Source organism: Amblyomma americanum, chromosome 7, assembly GCF_052857255.1.
Source record: "Amblyomma americanum isolate KBUSLIRL-KWMA chromosome 7, ASM5285725v1, whole genome shotgun sequence".
NCBI lineage: Eukaryota > Metazoa > Arthropoda > Arachnida > Ixodida > Ixodidae > Amblyomma > Amblyomma americanum.
In genome coordinates, this window is record NC_135503.1 from 95135987 (window position 1) to 95157943 (window position 21957).

The 21957-nt window shown below is 46.0% G+C and overlaps 1 protein-coding gene across 1 annotated transcript in view; it reads left to right on the plus strand.

The window, feature by feature from the left end:
• The window catches only part of LOC144097957 (uncharacterized), a 36389-nt gene that overhangs the window by 11095 nt on the left and 3337 nt on the right, over positions 1-21957 (plus strand). The window contains exons 2-5 of the mRNA XM_077630548.1: positions 4377-4475; positions 17443-17541; positions 20238-20345; positions 20995-21389. Of these exons, the coding sequence (XP_077486674.1) occupies positions 4377-4475; positions 17443-17541; positions 20238-20345; positions 20995-21389 (701 nt within the window). The remainder of the gene's footprint in view (positions 1-4376; positions 4476-17442; positions 17542-20237; positions 20346-20994; positions 21390-21957) is intronic.

A 21957-nucleotide genomic window follows, 5' to 3' on the forward strand; every position in this document is an offset into this window, starting at 1 on the left:
CATTCAGAATTCGTTTTTCAAAGTTCTCTCGCAAAATGTTATGGCATGTCATCTTTCAATTGTCGAGGGCAACTGACAGCATGAGGAATTTTATGATGCGGTCTTGCTTTGCGATTTCTCTGATCCTACCCCACGTTGTCACCATTGTTTGAAATTTAAGGGCGCCCTTGTCTTGTTTTGTTTTGCACCGACGTTCTCCCAAAGACGAACTTCTTATGCCGCTCGAACACTGCCGCCCAGATTATATAATGTCTTGTTGCCTTAAGGGTGACCAAGAAGCTAGTACGTCTGTGTAGCCGTACTGAGGAGCTAATCTTATGTTGACGTCCTTTTCAAAATGGATGTCCTTGTCTCCACACTCACGCACAGCAAAATGCGCCGGTGACTAGTGGTAACATAATTTCCCGAACTGTAATGTCATATAGCGGCCCCTACAGCAATTAACAGTATATAAAACATAATATCCCCAGAAGACACGGTACACTCACGCACTATCATTTGTTTTCGGTGATCACTTCTAGCGAACAAAATAAATCAATCCCAAAATTTAAAACTAAGATATATATATATATATATATATATATATATATATATATATATATATATATATATATATATATATATATATATATATATATATATATATATATAGCACACAAGAGGTGGGAAATGACGGGTTCGTTTTACCACCTCATGAAGGAAGGCAATAGTCACCGAAAGCAAGGTGCATAAGGGAATAATAATAATAATAATAATAATTGGTTTTCGGGGAGAGGAAATGGCGCAGTATCTGTCTCATATATATCGCTGGACACCTGAACCGCGCCGTAAGGGAAGGGATAAAGGAGGGAGTAAAAGAATAAAGGAAGAAAGGGGCGTCGTAGTGGAGGGCTCCGGAATAATTTCGACCACCTGGGGATCTTTAACGTGCACTGACATCGCACAGCACACGGCCGCCTTGCCGTTTTTCCTCCATAGGGGAATGTTTTCGTTTTTTTTAATTTGTAGTGCTGAACGATGAGATAATAATACTTCACTTAATGTGTTGCTTAAGAGAAATTATTATGAAGCCGCAAAAAAAACCATGCCGCCGGTGAGATACCAACCCACGACCTACGAATTTGGCGCCCAGTGCTCTACCAACTGAGCTAGGGCTGTCCTAACTGCTGGTTTTGTGGGTATTTATATTTTTTTTACGTGTAACCTTGAAAGTGCCCACCAGCGCCACTCTCCTCCATAGCGACGGACGTAGTACGTCCTGTATTCCCGCGAGTGTGACGTATTAAGGCGAGGTTCCACACTAATAAACAAAGTGGGCCTAAATTATCTCCGATCATTATATCTTTACATTATTCTATATGTCACTTAAACGGCAACGCCAGAGGTTTTTCAAACATTTTCAGCTAATTATAGCATCACATTCTATGGTGTGATCTCTCTCCGACACAAGCAGTCGCTTTCCAAGTACCAAGAGCTATCGTAAAACAGCAAAACCACCAAACTTCAACCAAAACTAGGTTCGTGGGCAGGGACGATGCTCCGGTTGACGCAGCGATCACGTGCCATAGGTTATTGGAAGTGTACTCTTAAGCGTGTTGGGTGGCTGAGATAACGGCGGGAGTTATAAGATGGAAATTTCGGCGAAATGAATTTGATTCGTGGCGAAAAGTAGCGCGAAAAGAACAAGGACCAAAGGAAGAAGCAAGACACGACACGAGCTCTGTAACGACGGTATAGGAAGACACCGTTTAAAAAAGGCCCAGGTCGACCAAATACAGTCCTCAATTTTATTTTTATTTACTCAAAGAGGAGGCGATAATGTCCGAATAAAAGCGGCATTTAGAATATGAGGGCCCTTTCGATTAGGGGTATAGGGGAATTTCAAGGCGCACTGCATGCGCAGAACACCAAGGCCTCTCATGTTCCTGAAGCGAAAGCTCCACTACGCTAGGTAAAGACGATTTCGCCGTGCATCGCCGCTTGACCTTCAAGTGAGCCAGAGGTCAAATGTGGCTACAGTTCTTACCATATGTGGTCCACTATGGTGTCGCACCACTTGACCTTTTACCTTGCGATTCACCGGTAGAGGGCGTCAGAATATGCGGCAGCGTCATTGGCCGGGTGACCAACCTCTCGCATTAAACTAATTATTTGACTGCCACCTGCCAGGGTGGCACGGTTGGCGCGCAGCCTATCCAATGTGCGGAACACACTCACCGTTACAGACGCCAAGAAGCGTCGACTTACCCGATACACCTCATCTTTCGCTCTAAATTTAACCTGGTTCAGCAGTAGTTAAGCCGCCGGTAATTTTTGTTCTCTTAATGGATACCTGAGCCCTGCTGGGCCCCTAGCCTCCTAATAAATAGGTTCCACTATAATAAAGCAATTTCATCTCTACTGAGTCAGGAATTACGTGTGGCCCGAATAAATCACCTGAACTGAGGCAACGAAAACAGCAAACTTAATATCGATTTGAACAGGAATTAAATCCTGCATGGGCACCAAACATGGTGCAAGTGATTAGGGCCGGGGAAAAGCTAGATTAAGAGTTTGATTATAAAACTTTACTCGCGTTAAAGCTTCCGAGTTGAGTTTAAAGGGGTCCCTTATTTTGTTTTAGTACTACTACGAAGGGTGTAATGGAGAGTTGTTTTTAGCCATTGGGAGCTGTTGGCCACTTTCCTCTGCAACCATTAGCATGGCTCTCATGGCTCTGACGGGGAAATTGAGGAAACTCTTCACTTAGCAGCAGATACCATCTCCTCTCACGCGTCATGCATCGGGCTCGAATGTTCCCCATCTAAGTCCGCGCTCTTCCTAATTAGGCCAAAATCTGGCGCTATCTCACCCATCCAAATCAATTTAAAAGGATCCCCTATCCCCATCACAACCGCCATCCGCATCCTTGGCCTCCGCTTGCAGGATTCTGGACGAAATGAACATACCCTTAAAAGACTCGAGGCCTCCATGCAATCCATGTTGCACCTTCTACGCTGAGTGTCCTCCCTTAACAAGGGTTTACACAAAGCGGACAACCTGAAAGAAGTGCAGGCATTTACTCTTAGCCACATTCTATACGCAACCCCATATCTCAAATTGAACCGCACGGAAACCGAATGCGTGAACGCAATGATCCGCCTTGCGACTAAGGCAGCCCTAAACCTACCTCGTAGCACTAGTACAGCTAAACTTCTTTCACTAGGCATGCATAACACCATTCAGGAACTAGTTGGCGCGCACCTTCAGACACAGTACCTCAGTCTCGCCACGAGCGTCACTGGCCGCCATATACTCTCTTCCCTTCGCATCAACATACCCGCTAACCAGCCAACCCTTATAGCCATCCCTCAACACATCCATACACCTCTCGTTGTGAAACCCCTTCCTCGAAACGTCCACCCCCAATATCACATCCCTCGCCGCGTAGCTCACGCTAATGCCCTCCATAAGTATTATGGGCAAGCCCACAATGCCGTTTGGGTAGACGCCGCATGTACAGCGCATGAAGTGGTAGCAGTTACCTACAATCCAACCCTACTTCACCCCCTAACTCACCGTCTTCCCTCGGGCCCTACGCCTGATGAGGCAGAGGAGACCGCCATCGCCCTAGCCCTTGAACATCCGGACGCTCAATACATCTTCAGCGACTCCAAAACGGCTCTGTCCAACTTTTCCAGGGGCAGGATTCACGCCCCTGCCTGGTAATTTTTGAAACCCCTACCCAAAATTTACCGTGAAGGGTAGAGCTTCAGTGGGTGCCGGCTCACTCTGCGAACCCTGGAAACGAGGCTGCCGATAAATTGGCTCGAGGTTTGATTTGCCGGGCTCAGGACAGTCTCGATCCAGGATTCTCGAGGGAGCGGGCGCACACCTTTGCGGAGCTCACGCAAATACTCCGTTTGGACCGTCGGACTTCTCCTCCTCCCCACCCCTCTCTTACGCACTCCCAACAGATCCTCTTCAGACGCCTCCAGACCCGCTCTCTGTCATCCCCTCAGCTTTTATCCCACTCTTGCAGCATATCCCCTGCATGCTCTCTAAGTGGTGACCTCCACGCCACACTGTCCCGTATCCTTTTCGGCTGCCCTGCTGACCCTCCCCCGCGGTGACAGCCCGCCATCTCGAGCTGGGAGGACTGGGAGGTCCTGCTCATGTCTGTAGACCCGACATCGCAGCTTGCTGCGGTGACTCGGGCTGCCGACGTCATGTCCCGGTATGACCTACTTGGTGCTGTGCGGGACCGCGCAGTGTCCCAGAGACCCAGCTGGGTCTAAAACTCACTTGCTCAATAGTTGTTCTGTCTGTCTGTTAGCAGCCTAACGTTACCCCGATAACCGGATTATAAAGACATTTTTTTTTGCTTTCCACTAAAGGGCAGCCCTGAGCAAGAAGCAATGCAGTCTTCCCGCATCACGCTCAGTCAAGCTGACCGCAGCGGCAGTCCTCTGCAAGATTTGGACAAGAAGAACCTAGTAAGTATGCATGGTCATCTCCATAAAGGCTGGTGAGCAGCCCTTCTATTTATTTTCTGTAGTAGTAGATCTAGGAGCGCTGGCCTAGACGGCCTCAGCTCATCTGCTCCCGTTTCTTCCGCGGTTCCTAGATTTGTAGAGTGGCCAGCATTCATGCCTGCTACTTTGGCTATTACCGACCTGCATGCAAGGCACCGGCCAATAATTTTCTGCGCGAAAGGCTTTTCTAGTTTACAAGCAGTTAGTTCCAGTGTATACAACTTAAGCGCAAGTCTAGGAAACGTTGCATTTTCAGTGTGCTTTCTGTGGGCCAGCTTTATCTTAAATGAGAGTTCCGTTAATTAACATTTGCGCAGAAGCATTTGTTTCGCTGCGGCTAGCGAGTAGTCAGCACGAATAAACGCGTCTGAATGCAACACACGGTACGGATTATGTTTCGCTCATGAACAGAGTGTGACGCACAGTATTTATAAAAAATATACAGCCCAAGGGATTTGTTTCCAAGGCGTGTTGCGGAGCTGTACAGCATATTTTACGGTCCCAAACTTGTTAGGATTGAGGACTTTAGTTCCTGCCGCCTTTCTGAGATTAGGGTTCCTGAGTATGTATGAGGAGTCAAGCTCCTGGGCTCAAAAAGCAGACCCCTTGGGCTGTATACTTTTGACAAAGACTGTACACGCCCTTCACACTGCGCACTCCCATAAAAAAAAAATGCTCGGCAGTGAGATGAGCTGTGCAAACCATTTCGCAATCGAGCTCTTATGCTGCTGTGATGCTCTTGCCGTTGACAGGTTTTTTTGACAGGTTGATCGCACAGGTTGATCGCAACCGTTTACAGGTTGATCGCAGGCTCTGCTGCTGCCGAGCCAAGCGCACTTCTGAGGGCGGTGTCGCTTGAGAGGTGAGAGGGCAGGTTCGCGCACCAAAGTAGATTTTCAACAGTTTCTTCTTCTCTCCGCACACTCAGCCCATTGCGGTTGTAAAATCAGGGTCGGGGTGAAACCACACCGGTTCACAAACGCAGGAAAGCGGCCTGTGCACGCTTCGAAGAGCAAAGCGGTTGCTAAGCCGTTGTCGTAGAATTTCTCTGGTGTATTATGTGTCCCATACAGCAGCATTGTGGACTTCTCTATAGCGCTACGGTGCGCCAGTTAGCAGTCTCCTCTTCGTATACCTGCTTTCGGACTGCCTTAGTCCACATCTGTTCGGCAGCTTTCTGGACAGAGCTGGCCAGGAAGCCGAACTTGCAACTCACGTGAGTGCTTGCTTGCGCCATTGTTTTCGGCTACCATTGGTGGCCAAGAACAGGGACATTCCGTGGGGCCCACGTCGAGCCGTTCATTAAGCGCAACCACCCTTCGAACGAAAGCTTGCACCTTGATTTGCGGACTTCGAAGGAAGACCAGCCGACGACACCACGGATGGCGTCAACAGCCACCGACCGTGCCACTCAAGGGCGACACGGCCCACATCGCGCTGCCTTCACTGCAGCCACGCCCGACTGTTGGCCGATATGCACGCTGCGGCGATCGCGAAGCTCAGTGCCGGCTCGAGGATTGTTTTCCAGACCTCCCGCACACCGCGAAGGGTTCGGCAGTGCAAATAGGCGCCGGCCGATTGCGATGCGTCTCGCAGGTGCTGCTATTGTTCTGCGTATATATGGTACTGCCGCAGCTGAAGCGAATCCCCAGGTGTCGGTTCTGATTGACCTGGGACAGAGCTTCATCGCCAGTTATGAGGACGACTTCATGGCATTGAACGCGAGGCTTAGGTGGCAGAGGTTGACAACAGCCTGAGTGCCCATTCGGTGATGACGATCTTTATTCTTTGCGAGTACAGCACTAGGTCTACTGCAAATACGAAGCCAGGCAGTGCCCAGGTGTTCCGTACAACAGCTTTGCTTCAGCCTCCATGTAAAACGGCCATTACAGTAACACTTTACAGATTTCTTAGAATTATGCGGTGAGTGATAGGTTAAATTCTCTACTGTGCATAAGTTATGTGAAGAGGGGCACACAAAGTGTGATCACAGTTGCCCCAGTTGGGCACATAATTAACTACATTTTAGTAATTAACATTAAACAACTGCGGTTATCGTGAATGTCAACTTTGAAAGCAAACAGGTAGTCGCATTACTAGACTACTCTATTTGGTAGAATTATTCAAGAGCACACATGCTCCGAGATATATGCTCCCAAAATTTCTACTGATTTCCCGGAACTACGCATGAAAGACGGTGGCAGTCGACTCGAAACTAATCCCTAGTCTGGCGCCGCTGTTGTGTCCCGCATTTCTTTCATTTCGGTAGTACGAAGTGAAAGGGAAACAGTTAACATCTTCAGGCGTCGCTCTATGCCAAGGGCAGGACAACCCCCACGTCACTCCGGTAGGAGTTTCGCGCCGATGGTCACCGCCTTGCGTGTAGAATTCCAATAGGTAGAATTCACCTAGCACGCTTTAGTTCCCAGATATGCTCACCCATATTTCCAACCCTATCCGAGCAGTTGCTCACATTCAGGTGAAATTACATCTCGGAATTCACGCGTTCTATGTGGACTCTAACAGATGGAATTGTGTAGAAATGCGACGACCTCAGTTTCTTTTATAGACAGCTTACTGTAGTCACTAAAAAACTTTGGGGACTTCTTAACTTCTTAACCACGTTCATAACGAAGAAAATGTGCTGGCATTCAGGCTGCCTGCTATGGTATCTACAATAAGTATATGTTTTTGCGATTTTCCCTGCAAAGCTCCTTTATATGGTATGCATTACTTATGACATTTTAAACGCTTGACAACTTTGTTAAATTTTCATATTAGGATAGGCTAATTCGACACCTATTTTACATCTAATCCATCTGATTTCATTTCCTGGGGTAGGCCTTTTTCCAAAACTTTGTGGGTCCTTAATAATTTTTGGGTTGAACCAACTTCCAGTTTTGGAAAATTTTATATTTTCAAATTTGGCGGTGCCTTATGATTTACCACTAGTGGTCACGTAGTGTTGATGACATCACGGCCATCTCAGTCGTATTTATAGAACGCAGATAGTCGTCACACCGCAACTGGCTCAGTGGTGCAGCGGTTAAGCTATGCGCCACTGCCCCGGCATGTGCTTGTTGATTGATTGATTAATTGATCGATTGATTCAATTTTATTTCTCAACATTCATACAAGGCATGCTTGTGAAAACATCTGGATCTCTAGCTAAAAGCTAGTTGGGATCCATGCAGTTCAGCTTCAAAGAAAATTGCCGGCATAACTAAAATTAATTACATACATATAAAAGCTCATGAAATTAGAAATACATAAATGGGTACATAGGGCAACAATATTCAGAGCACCAAGCCTATTTTACAAACGCATACAAACACACAAAAATACATGAAAAGAAAAAACGCTGGCTTCACTCATTGTTTATAATATTTCTTCAATGACTCAGGAAGAGTTTTGCTATGTTTGAGTTCACTTGGAAGCTTGTTCCACAGCTTAAGACCAACATGGGCCATCCTTCTTTCCCCATAGACATTTTTCGTTTTCGGAAGAAGGAAATTTCTATGATTGGCGTTGCGAGTGCATAGTGGTGGGATACAGAATAGCGATGAGTGTAACGAGTAATTGTCTTTAAGGCATGTGTGTATTGTCAAGACAGTCCTGTATTCATGTAATGATTGTAGTGGCAGTATATCCATCTGTTTAAAAAGAGGAGCAGTGTGGGCGTTGTATCCTGAATGTGAAATGAATCGAATTGCCCTTTTTTGCAAGACCCTAAGTGGTTCCAAATAAGATCGGTAGGTGTGGCCCCATGATTCAATGCAATATGATAACTGGCTTTGAAAAATTGAGAAATAAATAATTTTGAGTATGTCATTACCAAAATAATCTCGGCATTTGTACAGTGCAAAGCATGCTGCAGCTAACTTTTTACAAAGCGCCTGAATGTATGGCTTCCAGTGTAAGTTCTCATCTAAAATTATTCCAAGATAAGTGCTGTTATTGACAAGTGCAATAGGTGTTCCCAGCCATTGCACGGAAGGCAGGTTTTCATGTATGATTTTTCTGGAGCTCCTAAATATTATGCATTTTGTCTTATTAACATTTACAACAAGTTTATTTGAAATAAACCAGTTTCACAAAGTTTCCAATTCTCGGTTTACGGTGCTAATAAGTTCCGTTGTAGATTCATGAGCACATAGAAGAGCAGTGTCGTCAGCATACATAAAAACAGAGAAGTGTTGTGTGAAATGCGGCAGGTCATTAATATACAAAAAAAAATCGGACCAAGGACTGAACCCTGAGGCACACCAGCCGTAACTGTTTCAAAGTCGGATTTTACACCACTAAGTTGGATCATTTGCCGCCGATTATTGAGATAACTTCTGAAGAATTCTAAACTGATACCTCTAAACCCGTAATGCACCAGCTTTTTCAGTAAAATTTCGTGATCAACAGTGTCAAATGCTTTCTTAATGTCCAAGAAAATTCCTAAGACTATTTTATTATCATTTAGGAAAGTGTTGATCGTGTCTGTTAGCGATATGATGGCCGTACCAGTTGATCTGTTTGGTCTAAAGCCGTGTTGTTGAGGAGATAGCAAGGCTTCTTTCTCGAGAAATATTTTCACTCTTTGCAACGAGTTTTTCAAAAAGTGTGTTTATGCAGCTTAATATGGAAATTAGGCGGTAATTCTCAACGTGGTTACAGTCACCATTTTTGTGAATCGGTACTATTCTAGCTAGCTTAAGGAGATCGGGATAGGTGGAGGAATAGAAGGCAAAGTTGAAGATTTTTTCAGCTGGCTCGCACATGATATCAATGCATTCCTTCAGCGCAATAGAGGCAACGCCATCACATCCAGTAGATAATTTCGATGGAAAATGAGTAGCTGTATATACAATCTCATCCACTGTAATATCATGGTATGCAAAGGTCACTACAATGTTTTGCGGAGGAGGGAGGTACTCAGTGCAGGGGCAAGTATTTCCTATACTAGCACCAATAGTGGAAAAATATACATTGAACGTTGTAACTAGATTTTCAATGGAGATCCCCAAGATTTCTATGACAGGCATAATAAAACGATTTGCTACGGGTTTAATAACAGAGTTAATGATCTGCCACGTAACTTTCGTACTGTGGGCATTTTTCAAAATTAATTGGGAGTAATACTCTTTCTTGAGGGACCTTATGGCAGCAGTAACTAAGTTTCTTGCTCTCCGAAACTTTACTAAGTAATATGAATTACCTCGCTTTTGTTTACATTTGGTATGCCAGTGATCTTTTTCCTTAATAAGTTTCATAATAGCTTGTGTCATCCAGGGACAGATAGGCGTGCTATGGCATCTTTTGATTTGAGGTGTAGAAGATTGCAAAACTGCCGTGGTTAGCCTGCCATTAAATTCTTGGTATAGGTCATATACATCAGCTGAGTTGATCAAGCTAAAATCTACCACTTGAAGACATTCCCTCAACTGAATAATATCGATGCTGCAGTGGGGGACAGATGTTTTACCCGGGGCAGCTTGTTCCAGAGGAAAAAATATCGCAACAGGATAATGATCTGTAAGGGATGCTTTATATATGGAGCTCAAACTAGATGATGGGTCGAAATTGCAGAGTATATGATCCAATGACGTCGAAGAAATGGGAGTCACACGTGTAGGGCCCATAACTACATTACTGAAGCCATATGACTGTAATAAGTTAGTATATACCACACTGTTATCACTTAAAGAGTCAATATTTAAATCGCCACAGGTTAATACTTTGACTCTTAAATTAGATAAGTTGAGTTGAGTGGTTGTAAACTACCGGTGGGATTAGCCTTGCAGTTTCTGCCGGCAATTGCTCCACCGTAGCGACACTTATATAGAAATCACAGAAAAACTGTCCGCAAAAAACCCAAATAGACACTCCTGAGGTCACCATGTGGAGGCCAAATTCGTGTCCTGCAGGTAAAGTAGAAGAAGGCGAGAAGCATCCCTTCTACTCGACTGGCTCCCGCGCGGGAAAACAATGTTCTGAAGAGAACTGTGAAGAACTCCTGCCTTCTTGAGGGATCCGAAAAACACAGCCCGTTCCGCGTTGTACAAAGTACAGCACAAGAGCTAATGTTCTATGTCACCACACAAACCACACGTTGAACACAATGGTGACAACCTAGGCCAGTCTTATACATCCACGCCGGCGTACGAGCGGAATCCGTGCGAACGCAGTGCAGCAAAGTGGCTTGGTACCTTTTGAGACCCTTGGTTACACATGGCTGATGGGGAGAGCTCCACAAAGAACTGAAGTGGCACAACACCACATCTCTGAACATTTGCTTGACTTCATGAGGGACTCCATGTACTGGAATCCCAGAGAGAGCTGTATGGGCGAGGTTGTCTGCTATCTCGTTGCCTAAGACACCTATGTGCGAGGGCACCCATTGCAAACGTATAGAGAAGCCTTTGCTATGTAGATTCTGCACCAAACGCAGGGATCTAACACTCAAGGCATCAGTGGGGAACCCGTACTCTAACCATTGAAGGGCAGATTTTGAATCCGTAATTATGACAGTAGGTTGAGGCGTACAACACCGTAGCTTCTTTAGAGCTGCCTCAATGGCAACGCTTTCGGCCATTGTGGAGGACACGACTTTAGTAAAACGAACAGACCAATCATACTTCAAAGACGGAATATGAAAAGCAGCTGCACTAGATCCTCTGACCTTGTCCACAGAGCCGTCTGTAAAAATTTGAAGATGACTGGCACATTCGGTCTCAAGATGTTCCAGTACGAGCGAACGCATTGCCGCTACAGGCGAATTCCGCTTAGCGCGAACGTGGGGAATTGTCAAGGAACAATCGAGGCTCGGAAAGGACCAAGGTGGCTTGAACGTCTTAGGTCGATCTCGAAGGTCGAGACCCAGAGAACGAAGAGTATATAAAGCCAAGTACGCCCGGGACTCAGATCTCTTTCGAAGGCGCTGTAGAAGCGCTCTCCCGGCAACAGTCGCTCTGAGGCGGCAAATTTGCAGCAAAAGACTTTGTGAAGCGGCTAGCCGAAGAGGTTTCGATTGAGACTCATACAGTACTGCATTGTTTGGAGCAGCCTGCGGAACGCCGAGAGCCCTCCTTAGTCCCATTCTGTGCAAAACCTCAAGGCGTTCCAGCTGCGATACCGAGGGGGAAATTAAAGGGAGCTGGTACATTATGCGACTTGTCACCAGGGCATCGTGAAGCCTGATCATTGAAGCAGGATGGTTTCCCCATTGCTCACTAGCAACTCTACGAAGCACATTGAGACGCGAAGATAGTGAAGCCACAATCGAGTCCACAGCTCGTCGCCACTGTAGACGTGAGTCAATAGTGACGCCCAAAAAACGTATGTGGTTAACCTGACGAAGGCAAGACTGATCAAGGTCTATGCTCAGCCGCGCATACCGTCGTCCCCTACCTGGAAACAGGACGAAGCCAGATTTTTCCACCGAGAGAGTCAACCCAACACCTTGAAGGTAACTTTTAACTGAAAGCACGGCCTGTCGCGCTAATAGAGCTAAGCGTTTGTGTTGATATCCGGTTAACCAAAGACAAATGTCGTCTGCATATATCGACATATGGACATGCCTACAATGTTTTTGCACTTTTGCGGGAAGACCAGCCATGACAACATTAAAGAGCGTTGGGGACAGGACATTACCCTGAGGTACCCCTCGCGATACCACCCTTTCGGAGCTCATTGTACTGCCTAACCGCACTCGAAATTTACGATCACTGAGAAATGAGTGAATGAATCGCAGAAGATAGCCCTGCACGCCTATGACCTGCAGACTATTCAGTATTGAGCTCTGGAGGACGCTATTATAAGCCTTTGATACGTCTAGGAAAATAGCTAGTGTTGAAAGTCCAAAAGCACTCTGATGTTCAATGTGGCTTATCAAGTCCAGGACGCTATCTTGCGCGCTTCAACCTGTGCGGAATCCAGTCATGCATGTTGGTAGTGCCCTTCTATCCTCAAGTCACCAAGACAAACGCTTACTTGCCATCTTCTCCATGAGCTTAGCCACACACGACGTCAGCGATACAGGACGAGCAGCGATTCAAAATGGTCAAAGAAGAGTGATAGAGAGCTACTTGGAGCACGATATACGAAAGCAGTTGTAAGGTTCATAAACTGAACAACCAAAAAATCAAAGCCAGCAGAATATGAATTTGTCAACCCAGAAAGAAGCGAGGAATGCAACGATGTTTTCACGTATAGGCCAACTCCACCGCCTCTCGTAGAAGTTTTTCTACTACAGGAAAAAAAATTGAACTCTTGGATAATGTGGAATTCCCCTTCATGTAGCCAAGTTTCAGAAACGGCTACGTAGTCAAACGTAAATGAGTGCTCAGCCATTAGACAGCAGACATTATCTATATTCTTATTCAAGCTTCGAACATTGCAATGAAGCAGAGAAGCACATGCATTGTTTTTCATAAATTGGTTTGTTAGATGCACACTGTCCATGATTTACGGTCGATTTTGGTTTAACAGATAAGAGCTAAGTCTGCCTCGGAACGGATCTGAATCACGTTCGAGTTCTCGGCCTTCCTAGCAAGGATCTTTCCATTAGTGACCCAGGTGAACTTCCAGCCCTTTTCTCGTTTTCGTGCAATTGCTTTTCCAAGCAGTACCTTATACTCAGGACAGAGGTGCTCATTAATATAGACTGTGTCTGTGCCTTCGTAGCCAAAGTCCACCGGAGACAAACTGATCTTTTTCACTGCATGTAGAATTCTACTACGCACGGAACGATATGTGAGCCTCACGATCACGTTTGGATTTTTCTTGTCCTTTCCGGGTACGCGATGAATCACATCAATATCAGAGCTGGATATTGGAACACCGCGCGTTTCACCAAACTGCATTAAGGCGTCAGCAAGTTTTTCGTCAGTTCTGAGGGGTAGTCCTTTGATTTCGATGTTCTGTTGTCTTGAATACTGCTTTAACTCTACGATCTCAGTTTTTTCACTCTCTAGGGCTGCTCTAAGATCGTTGTTTTCTGTTTTCAGTGTCTGCTGTTCCCGCTTCATGTCTTCTACGGTGGACTTGAATTCTTCAAATTTTTCATTTATGAACGACAGCGACTGTTTGATGTCTTGCAGTTCTGACACAACGTTAGCTTTGTGGTCGTCAAACTTTGTGGAAAGTTCTGAGAGCATCTTTGCTACTTCTTTAATAGTTGATGGCTGTTTATCACCCATCTCAAGGCAAAAAAAAACACACACACCGCAGGGCAGCTCAGGAACGCGCTCGGGAAAAACTCAGGAAAAGAACGTACCTGCGCAAAGAAATCAATTCGGTCAACGACGTAAGGTGCCGAGGCGCGTGTGCCTGAGCTGCCCGTAGTTGTGATGAGGTCCGGGAACGCAGCTTGCTTATGAAGGCTTGCCCCGGAAGTTCACGCCCGCTTGTTGTGACGTGGTTCCGTCCTGTTCCGGTCTTGTGATTGCAGCTTCCACCCCACTAAGTTGATAATGGATCCAGCTCAAGGTGACGAAGTTATCGCACAGCCATGAAGATGAAATTTTCACCGAGCGATGAGCAGCGATCTGCGCAAAGAAATCAATTCGGTCAACGACGTAAGGTGCCGAGGCGCGTGTGCCTGAGCTGCCCGCAGCGCAGCCACCGATGAGACTTGTGAGACTCGGGGTGCTCTTCAAAAAATTCAGTTGTCTCATCCGCATCGCCAAGGTGGCCAAGTGGCAGATACTTTGAATTCATTTTAAATAATTACTTTGCCGCGTGCGTCGGGAGGCAGCTAGCTCACCACCCGGTGGTCAGGTTCCAATGTGCCGTGTTGGCCAGGCTGTGATGATGTCGCAAGGTCACGTGGCCTCTCTCGACCAATGATTAATTTTCACCTCCCATGGTAGGCAGTTTGCGCACAGTGCGGTCGGCAGGCTGCGATGACGTCACAAGATCATATGGCCTCTCTAAACAGGTCAGGAAACTTCATGACTGCAGCATGCAAAGTAGACAGACAGAAAAACTTTATTGAGCAAGTGAGTTTTAGACCCAGCTGGGTCCCTGGGCCACTGCGCGGTCCCTCAATGCGTCAAGTAGGTGATGCCGGGGCATGACATCGGCAGCCCAAGTCAATGCAGCAAGCTGCGATGTCAGGTCTGCAGACATGAGCAGTACCTCTCAGTTCTCCCAGCTCTAGATGGCGTGCTGTCACCGCGGGGGAGGGTCAGCAGTGCAGCCGAAAAGGATATGGGAGAGTATGGCTTAAGGGTCACCGCATAGGAAGCATGCAGGGGAGGTGCCGCAGTAGTGGGATAAAAGCTGAGAGGATGACAGAGAGCGGGTCTGGAGGCATCTGAAGAGGACCTGTTGGGAGTGCGTAAGAGAGGGGTGGAAAGGAGGGTAAGTCCAACGGTCCAAATGGGGTAATTGCGCGAGCTCCGCAAAGGTGTGCGCCCGATCCCTCGAGGAATCCTGGATCGAGACTGCCCTGAGCACGGCAAATCAAACCTCGGGCCTATTTATCGGCAGCCTCACTTCCAGGGTTCCCAGAGTGAGCCGGCACCCACTGAAGCTCTACCCTGCGCGGTAAATTTTGAGTAGGGGTATATGCAAAGTATTGACGAAAGTGGGCATCCCTGTTTGCGTGCTCGGTGCAATGATACTGAGTTGGAGCGGGTGCCCCCGAAACAGGTGACGGTGATGGTCTTGACGTAGAGGCCACTGTGTAGATTGACAAATGTGTAAGGCATGTCAATCTCCCTGAGGCGGTGTAGCAACAGGTCGTGCCAGATCGCAGCATTTTTCTGTATTCATTCATGAAGTAGACCATCCTGCCGCGAGCTTCCTTAAGGGCAACCTCGACAGTCTGACTCAGCACAACGAGGTTGTCTTTGAGCCGTCGCCTGTGGACAAAGCTATTAACCAGACCTATTAGGATGCCATTAGGCTCCACTCAAGCATTCATCCATGACTCGATCACCTTGGCGAAGACGCGGCACAACACGCATATTATCGTTATTGGCCGGTTGGCTCGGAGCAGCAATGAGTCTCCCGCTTTCTTATGTACCAGGCTTACACGTCCGAAGCCCCGATCACTAGGTATCACTTCGCATGCCACTATACTCGTGCATACTATACTCGGAAGAACCCCAAGGAAGATAACAAAGCCCGCAGGAATTTCACCGAGTACATTAGCCTTGTGCAGCCTAACTCGAGCAATAGCACGGTCGATTACAAAGCACATACTTGCAGGTTTCTGTGGTCGTCAATAGAGTGTAACCGTAGCTGCGACTGCTCACAGTGGTCACTGGTCACTATCCGACGTCTCTGTGGTTGATGATGTATTTTTATGGCGCAAGGACATCTGTGGCCAAAGAGCTCCATGGCACGAGGTGTTTTGTAGCGTAGCTACATTACGGTAGCATTTCGAGCATTCAACCTGGCGGCGCCGCCACGTTGTCACGTGGGTGGTCACGTTGTGCGGTGCAGCCGACCGCGGCGCGACGCCGTGACTGATCACGTGCTTCGTCACTTGCTTGGTCACATGACCAAGTTCCACTCAGCCAGCTGTAGCTATCTCATCACTGGAGGTTTAACCAGAGCTAAACCACCGCCAATTTTTTTTTCTACTCAAGCTGTGGTCAAAGACCCATTTCCCAAGCATTTCTCTTGTTTTGCGGATTATAGACATTTTAAATACGTGCCGTGATCTGTTCGGCCATGTTTCGGACTGGGTGCCCGGCATTTTTTTTTCTTTGCTGATCTCAGGCAAATAAACCTGTCTATTAAGGCTGCACACACAAGTTCAAAATGCTCGGCCTCTCTTGTGGTCTGCAACTCTGATGGAGTGAAGGTGGTCGTGGTTGTGCTGCGCTGTTTTGCGTTGCACGATGTCCTGCAGGCATGTGCGCTACTGCTCTGGGAATCGATGTATTATAACTGTTATCATGATAAGACGAAACATCACTGACACACTTTTTCTGTTTCTTTTTCGTGTGGCTGACATTAATTAGAACAAATGAAATGAAAAATAAAGTAGAAGCAAGTTTTTCCTCATCAAATTGTAACCGTTGCTGTGTTGGCAGGCCTGGGTTTGAGTTTTGGACCAGGACAAATTTTTCTGCGGTTGCATAATTGTGACGGCATTACCTTTCTCTGAAGATTTATTTATGGGTGTACTCGGCTGGGTTGCTGTTATTTCCTTGAATGATGACTACAAAAAAAAATAGAAAATGTTATGGAAAGCCTCAGTGACATGCCGACGCGCTAAATAAGAAATAAGCAATTATTTGCTATATAGGTCTCCTTGGCAAAAATCTTCGAGTCTTTGTTTTCTTAATTTTCAACAACCACCATTCTTCGCTCGTGAGTTTTGTCACAGACTGCTTGCACCGGGTAGAACTTATCGATGGAGCGCTTATGCTGATAAAATCCAGAAAGTGCTCAAAGAATAATTTCGTTTTCACGTACTAGAAGAGGCGTACTCAAATTAATTTCATACATTTTACTTTTCGATGGATGTGCTTGTTCGTGATGCCGCAGTTTAAACTGCGTCCACACTTCAGATAATGGTGACGATATCTTAAAGTCGACCTTCTTGATCCATTCTCCCCCATCAACATTGGGTAGTTTTCAGCGCATTTTGAAGTTGTTCTAAATATGATATTAGCCGCTGCACCTGCGCCGAGATAATCTGGTCTACTCGCGTTGCATAATCGGCGTTAGTGATCGATCTACCGCCACGACCAGCTCATCCTTGGCTGCTCAAGCACGGCTATAAGGAGGGCGTGGCGTCGCTTCTGCAATTACGTAAGTCGGAAGAAGGTTACAACGTTAAATTGAATCATTTCTTTCGTGCATAATCTATAAAATCTTTACATTAGCTTTACAACGTGTGTTATACTACAGCAGGAAAGCTTCGCAAACTTGAGAAGCAATGCGAGACTCGCTGCGCTCTGGTGATTCTCTAATGCAGATGCCGCAGTCTTTGAACACTACTCGCCCCGAGTCTGCGCCTCTCCAAAGACCGCCTGGGCAGACCGCCTCTGAGCTAGAGTCGAGGAGAGCATCAATGGTGAGAGGAACGTAGAGGACTAAAAGTTCGTAACGTGTGTGCTCTCAGCATTACATTTTCTTTCTTGACCAATCTAGCCTTAAGCTCGACCATCATCTGTATGCAGTAGACCAGCTGTGCAATTGTGCTTACATGTAAATCACTATGATATTTATCATTTTCTGTATTTAAACAGTGTACTTTTTTCGTTAGTGTGCTGTATTATGTTCTGTTCGTCACTAAGGGCGCGTCATTTGGAGTTTACGGACCGATGTCTTGTCGCGTAGTTTTAAAAAAAATGTAGTGTGTGCTAGGGCCACCATACTTGTATTAATGTTTCCGGCAAGCAATACAAAAAAACTCATTGTTCTGCTTTTTATTTACTTTCCCAAGTCAGCTTATCAACCTTTCTTCTCTGCCCTTTAACTTTCTTTAAGGTAGCTGGCAGGGAAAGAACCCAGAGGGCGGAAGAATGATGTTCTGATATTGGCGGCGGAATGGAGAGGAATTAAGCTGAGATATAATTGGTTGCCCCCATTACAAGCAGACCTCTGTTAAGCATATTTACTTTCGGTAAGATATCAGTGACCCCGATTGAAGCCTGCCCTGCGCCTACGGTTGCCACGGTGTGGAGACAAATATTTTCTCACCCCATCTTTCCCGCCACACATAATGGCTCCCATGGCTATGACTTCTTTTTCTGAGAGTATACTTGATCGATTTGAGAAATCATCGCTTTTCCCCATTGACTTAAAGCGTTACTCCTTTTTTTTATGTACCACGTATGCACCTCCTTCTCGGTCTTCTCCCTTTAGTATTCCGTAAATAGTAATAAATAATTACATTCATCGTTGCGTTCCCCTATTTCTTCTTTACCTTCGAGCTTTTCAGCGCGAATAGTACGCGCATGCATTATTTGTTGATTATTCAATGTATTTGATCGCATTAGCAACGTAACTCTCAGTGAAAAACTAGACTAGTATGCTTTCCGTGGTAGCTTCTTGGTCCTTTCGAACTGTTACTTGCGTAATCGCCAGCAGCAAGTCTAAATGAATGAATTTAAGTTTGAGCTGAAAATGATCCGGTGTGTTAGCATTTACATTAATGATACACTACACATCGAGGCAACTACCCACTTTATAATCTACGCCGATGACATTAGTTTAGCGTTTCCCCTCCCTGTCCTTATCTGAAGTCAAAGCTAATAAGGCAGTCGATTTACTAAAAAAGTGCAGCACATTAATTTAATTGATTCAGGCCTTTAAGACAAAATCTGCATTCTTTAACCCTCGAATCAAGATCAAAGCTACTCATATCAACCTGTATATTGTCTCCTCTAACGTTGAGATAGCATCACAAGTAAAAAGCGTGGCCGTTATTACCACGAGAATATGTGTTGGAACTAGCATATTAGCCACATTCGTTCCAAGCTTGCTCGCACAATCGGCAGTGATATCGCGACTACGGTTTCTTTTGTCTCAAAGAATTAAATTGCCACTATATATTTAATTATTCTTTTCCGCGTTGAGTAACTATTTGGCTGTACTACGGAAACTGGCATTAATATTGTTTTAAAATTACAGAAAAGGTAATACATAATGCTACATTTGACCCCCACACAAAGCCAATCTTCGATCAATTGAAACTTGTACCGGTCACAGCGTTGCACAGATCTATACTTCACGCTACCGAAACAACGCGTCAATATATTACCCATATCTCAAGGACCTTGCCTCATGAATATTACGAACCAATGTACACAACACGCGTAACACTGACCGCTGGATGGTACCTCACCCCAGAGCAGATTGTGGACAACAAATGATAAACATTTTAGTAACCAGCCTTAACTCTGAATGAGTGGGTCTCTTTATTCTGAAAGCATAATGAATAGGTTATCCTTTTATTTTTTTTTTAATGTTTGATGTTCTTTCCTAAATATGTTCTCATCACTGCTGTTTCTGCCAGGTGTCGCTCATTACGGTGTCGGTCTCTCCAAGTCTCCAGAAGGCTTTTTCTTTCAGCCTCAGTGTTGCACATGCACCTTTGTGATGTTGAAGCAAATGATATTTCATTCCATTTAACTGGATACCCGCAACGCTAGTTAGTTCAATAGTTCTTTTACTCTGCCCTCTTTGAGTTTCCTAAGTCACACCTATTAATTGTCTTTCGGCAGCCCGCCGCACTAGTCTTAATTTAGATTCAAGTTTCGTGGTTAGCAGGCTTTTAGTATCAGGATACAATTGTTCTTTTTTTTTTGAAGGATGGTTATGGTGCTGTTCACAGCCCAAGTTTTCAAAAGTTGGCAATGGTGGGTATGGGGTTCTTAATAATGCTGCAGTGCCAAATTCACTCCTGTCTAATCTTACTCTTATTCAATGTACCAAATTCCACGCAGTCTTTATTGTTGCGTGACTCTCTTCAGAACCATGAGTGCTACTGAGGTGGTCCAATTCTGATGTCTCATAGCCGAGTTTCCTAGTAATAACGTGCACAGCTCTTCACATTTATCATCCCTCAGTGCTTCCTTCTACACATCCGTTTCTTTTTAAAGTCCAGTCTTCATTTGTGCATTTCAGCCTCATATCGCCTAATTATAGCTCCGATTATCGCAATTCATGACACCGAGTACTCGAGTCGTTCGTATGCAGTTCCAGTTTAAGATATCTATGCAGATGACGTCTTAATACATATATTTTTACGCCTTTTACTTTCAGTACTTCACAGAAGTCCTCAGTGGTTTGAGCCCAGCACCTACACCCGTAAAGCTGACCGTAACCACCACGCAGGAAAATAAACAGCGAAGGATGTCACTTTTTCGCAGGGTGAGAATTACGGCCACACTTTAATTAAGGCGAAAGCCTTTTATGGTTCATACTGGCGGTGACCGTTCGTTCAGTCACGTGAATTCGAGGTGTCCATTCGCTACATCCTACGCCACGTGACCTTGTCCATCCCTTACATCTAGGTCACCTAGGTCACGTGATCTTGTCACGTGATCACAACCTGCCAACTGGACTGTGAGCAAACGACGCACTGCCCACTAGATTTCGCCTTTCCGCAGTAAGAGGTATCTAAGGGCTTCCAACGAATTTTTTATTTGCTTTTTGTCAGGGCTATCTATGCTTTGCTAAGTAACAATACTGTCATAAAAAGAAGCGTGACCATACGCTGCGAGACATTTGTGTTATGTTACACTTACTATTCCTTAAACAGAAATAATGGTATCGTGGGCACGATCATAGAGCAGCTTCCATTTCTTTGTGTTCATCAACGGTTCGTCGAGTAAGATTAGCACCGTATTCGTTGGCTAATGAGTCTCCCCATCACTGAAGCTTATGATGTTTCAGCGCCACAGCTCCTTGATTCCTTTTAAACCTGAAAACCTCATTGACAGGACTCTTGCTGCGATATCGAAACAAGTGTGCAGAATACGAGGACTTCCAGCGTAAACCCAGTGCATATTGCCTCCAGGCTACGAAGCCCAACCTCGACTCCCAGGGTCTCAGGGAGCTCCTGACCACTCTGCACACCACACCATCGGTTTCCTCTCGCGGCAAGGCGGGAACGGTGTCCGGCGGCATGTTCGAGGAAAGGCCGCAGAGCCGCTCCTGGCGGCGCTTCGTCGTCTCGCTTTGCGGAGGCGGCGCAGCTCTCGTTCTGGTGCTCGTGGTCGTGGGCTGGCTGAACAGCGGGACCGCTGAGTGGCGCCACCTTCCGTGCGACTCGCTCCAGTGTCGCTACTACGCCCAGATTCTTGACGATATCGCGAACGCCTCCATCGACCCGTGCCACGATTTCCACGCGCACGTCTGCTCCCGGTGGCTCTCCCGCAGCGAGCTGCCAGTCAAGGAAACCATGCTGGACAGGTTAGTACGCGAGAGTGGGTCCTTGTGCGTCCGCTGTCTGTGCGCGGCATCGCGTCACACCCCGTTGACGCCTAATACGCTTCCGGTTGGAGGCGTAGCTCCACTCAGTTGACATCTCTCTGTGCTAAGGTCGCACCAGTCTTTCATGTTGCCGCCGGTCCCCTCACGTGTACAGTCTGACGCGATTTGAAAGACATCACTTCATACTCAACCCGCTCAGATCAAAAGCCCTCAAGCAGTTTGTTTTCGAAAAAATGTTGAAAGAAATAAGTGCGTATAGCTATCTGAAGGATTCCTCTATACTGCACAGTCGATGTATTGCAGATAGAGTGAACATCATACCAAGAAAAATTGTTAGACCAGAATTACCGGGACGAAATCGGTAACCTTTAAATTGCACTACACCGTAAGCTTAATTCTTCTCCCTCTCTTCCCCATTTTTTCTGGTTCATTTTTATCCCTCCCCCACCCCCACCCCCGTGGAGGCTAGCAAACTGGTTTTCTTCCGGTTAACCTTCATGACTTTCCTCTTCTTCCTCCTCCTTCCTCTTCAGTCACTGGCCCAGTG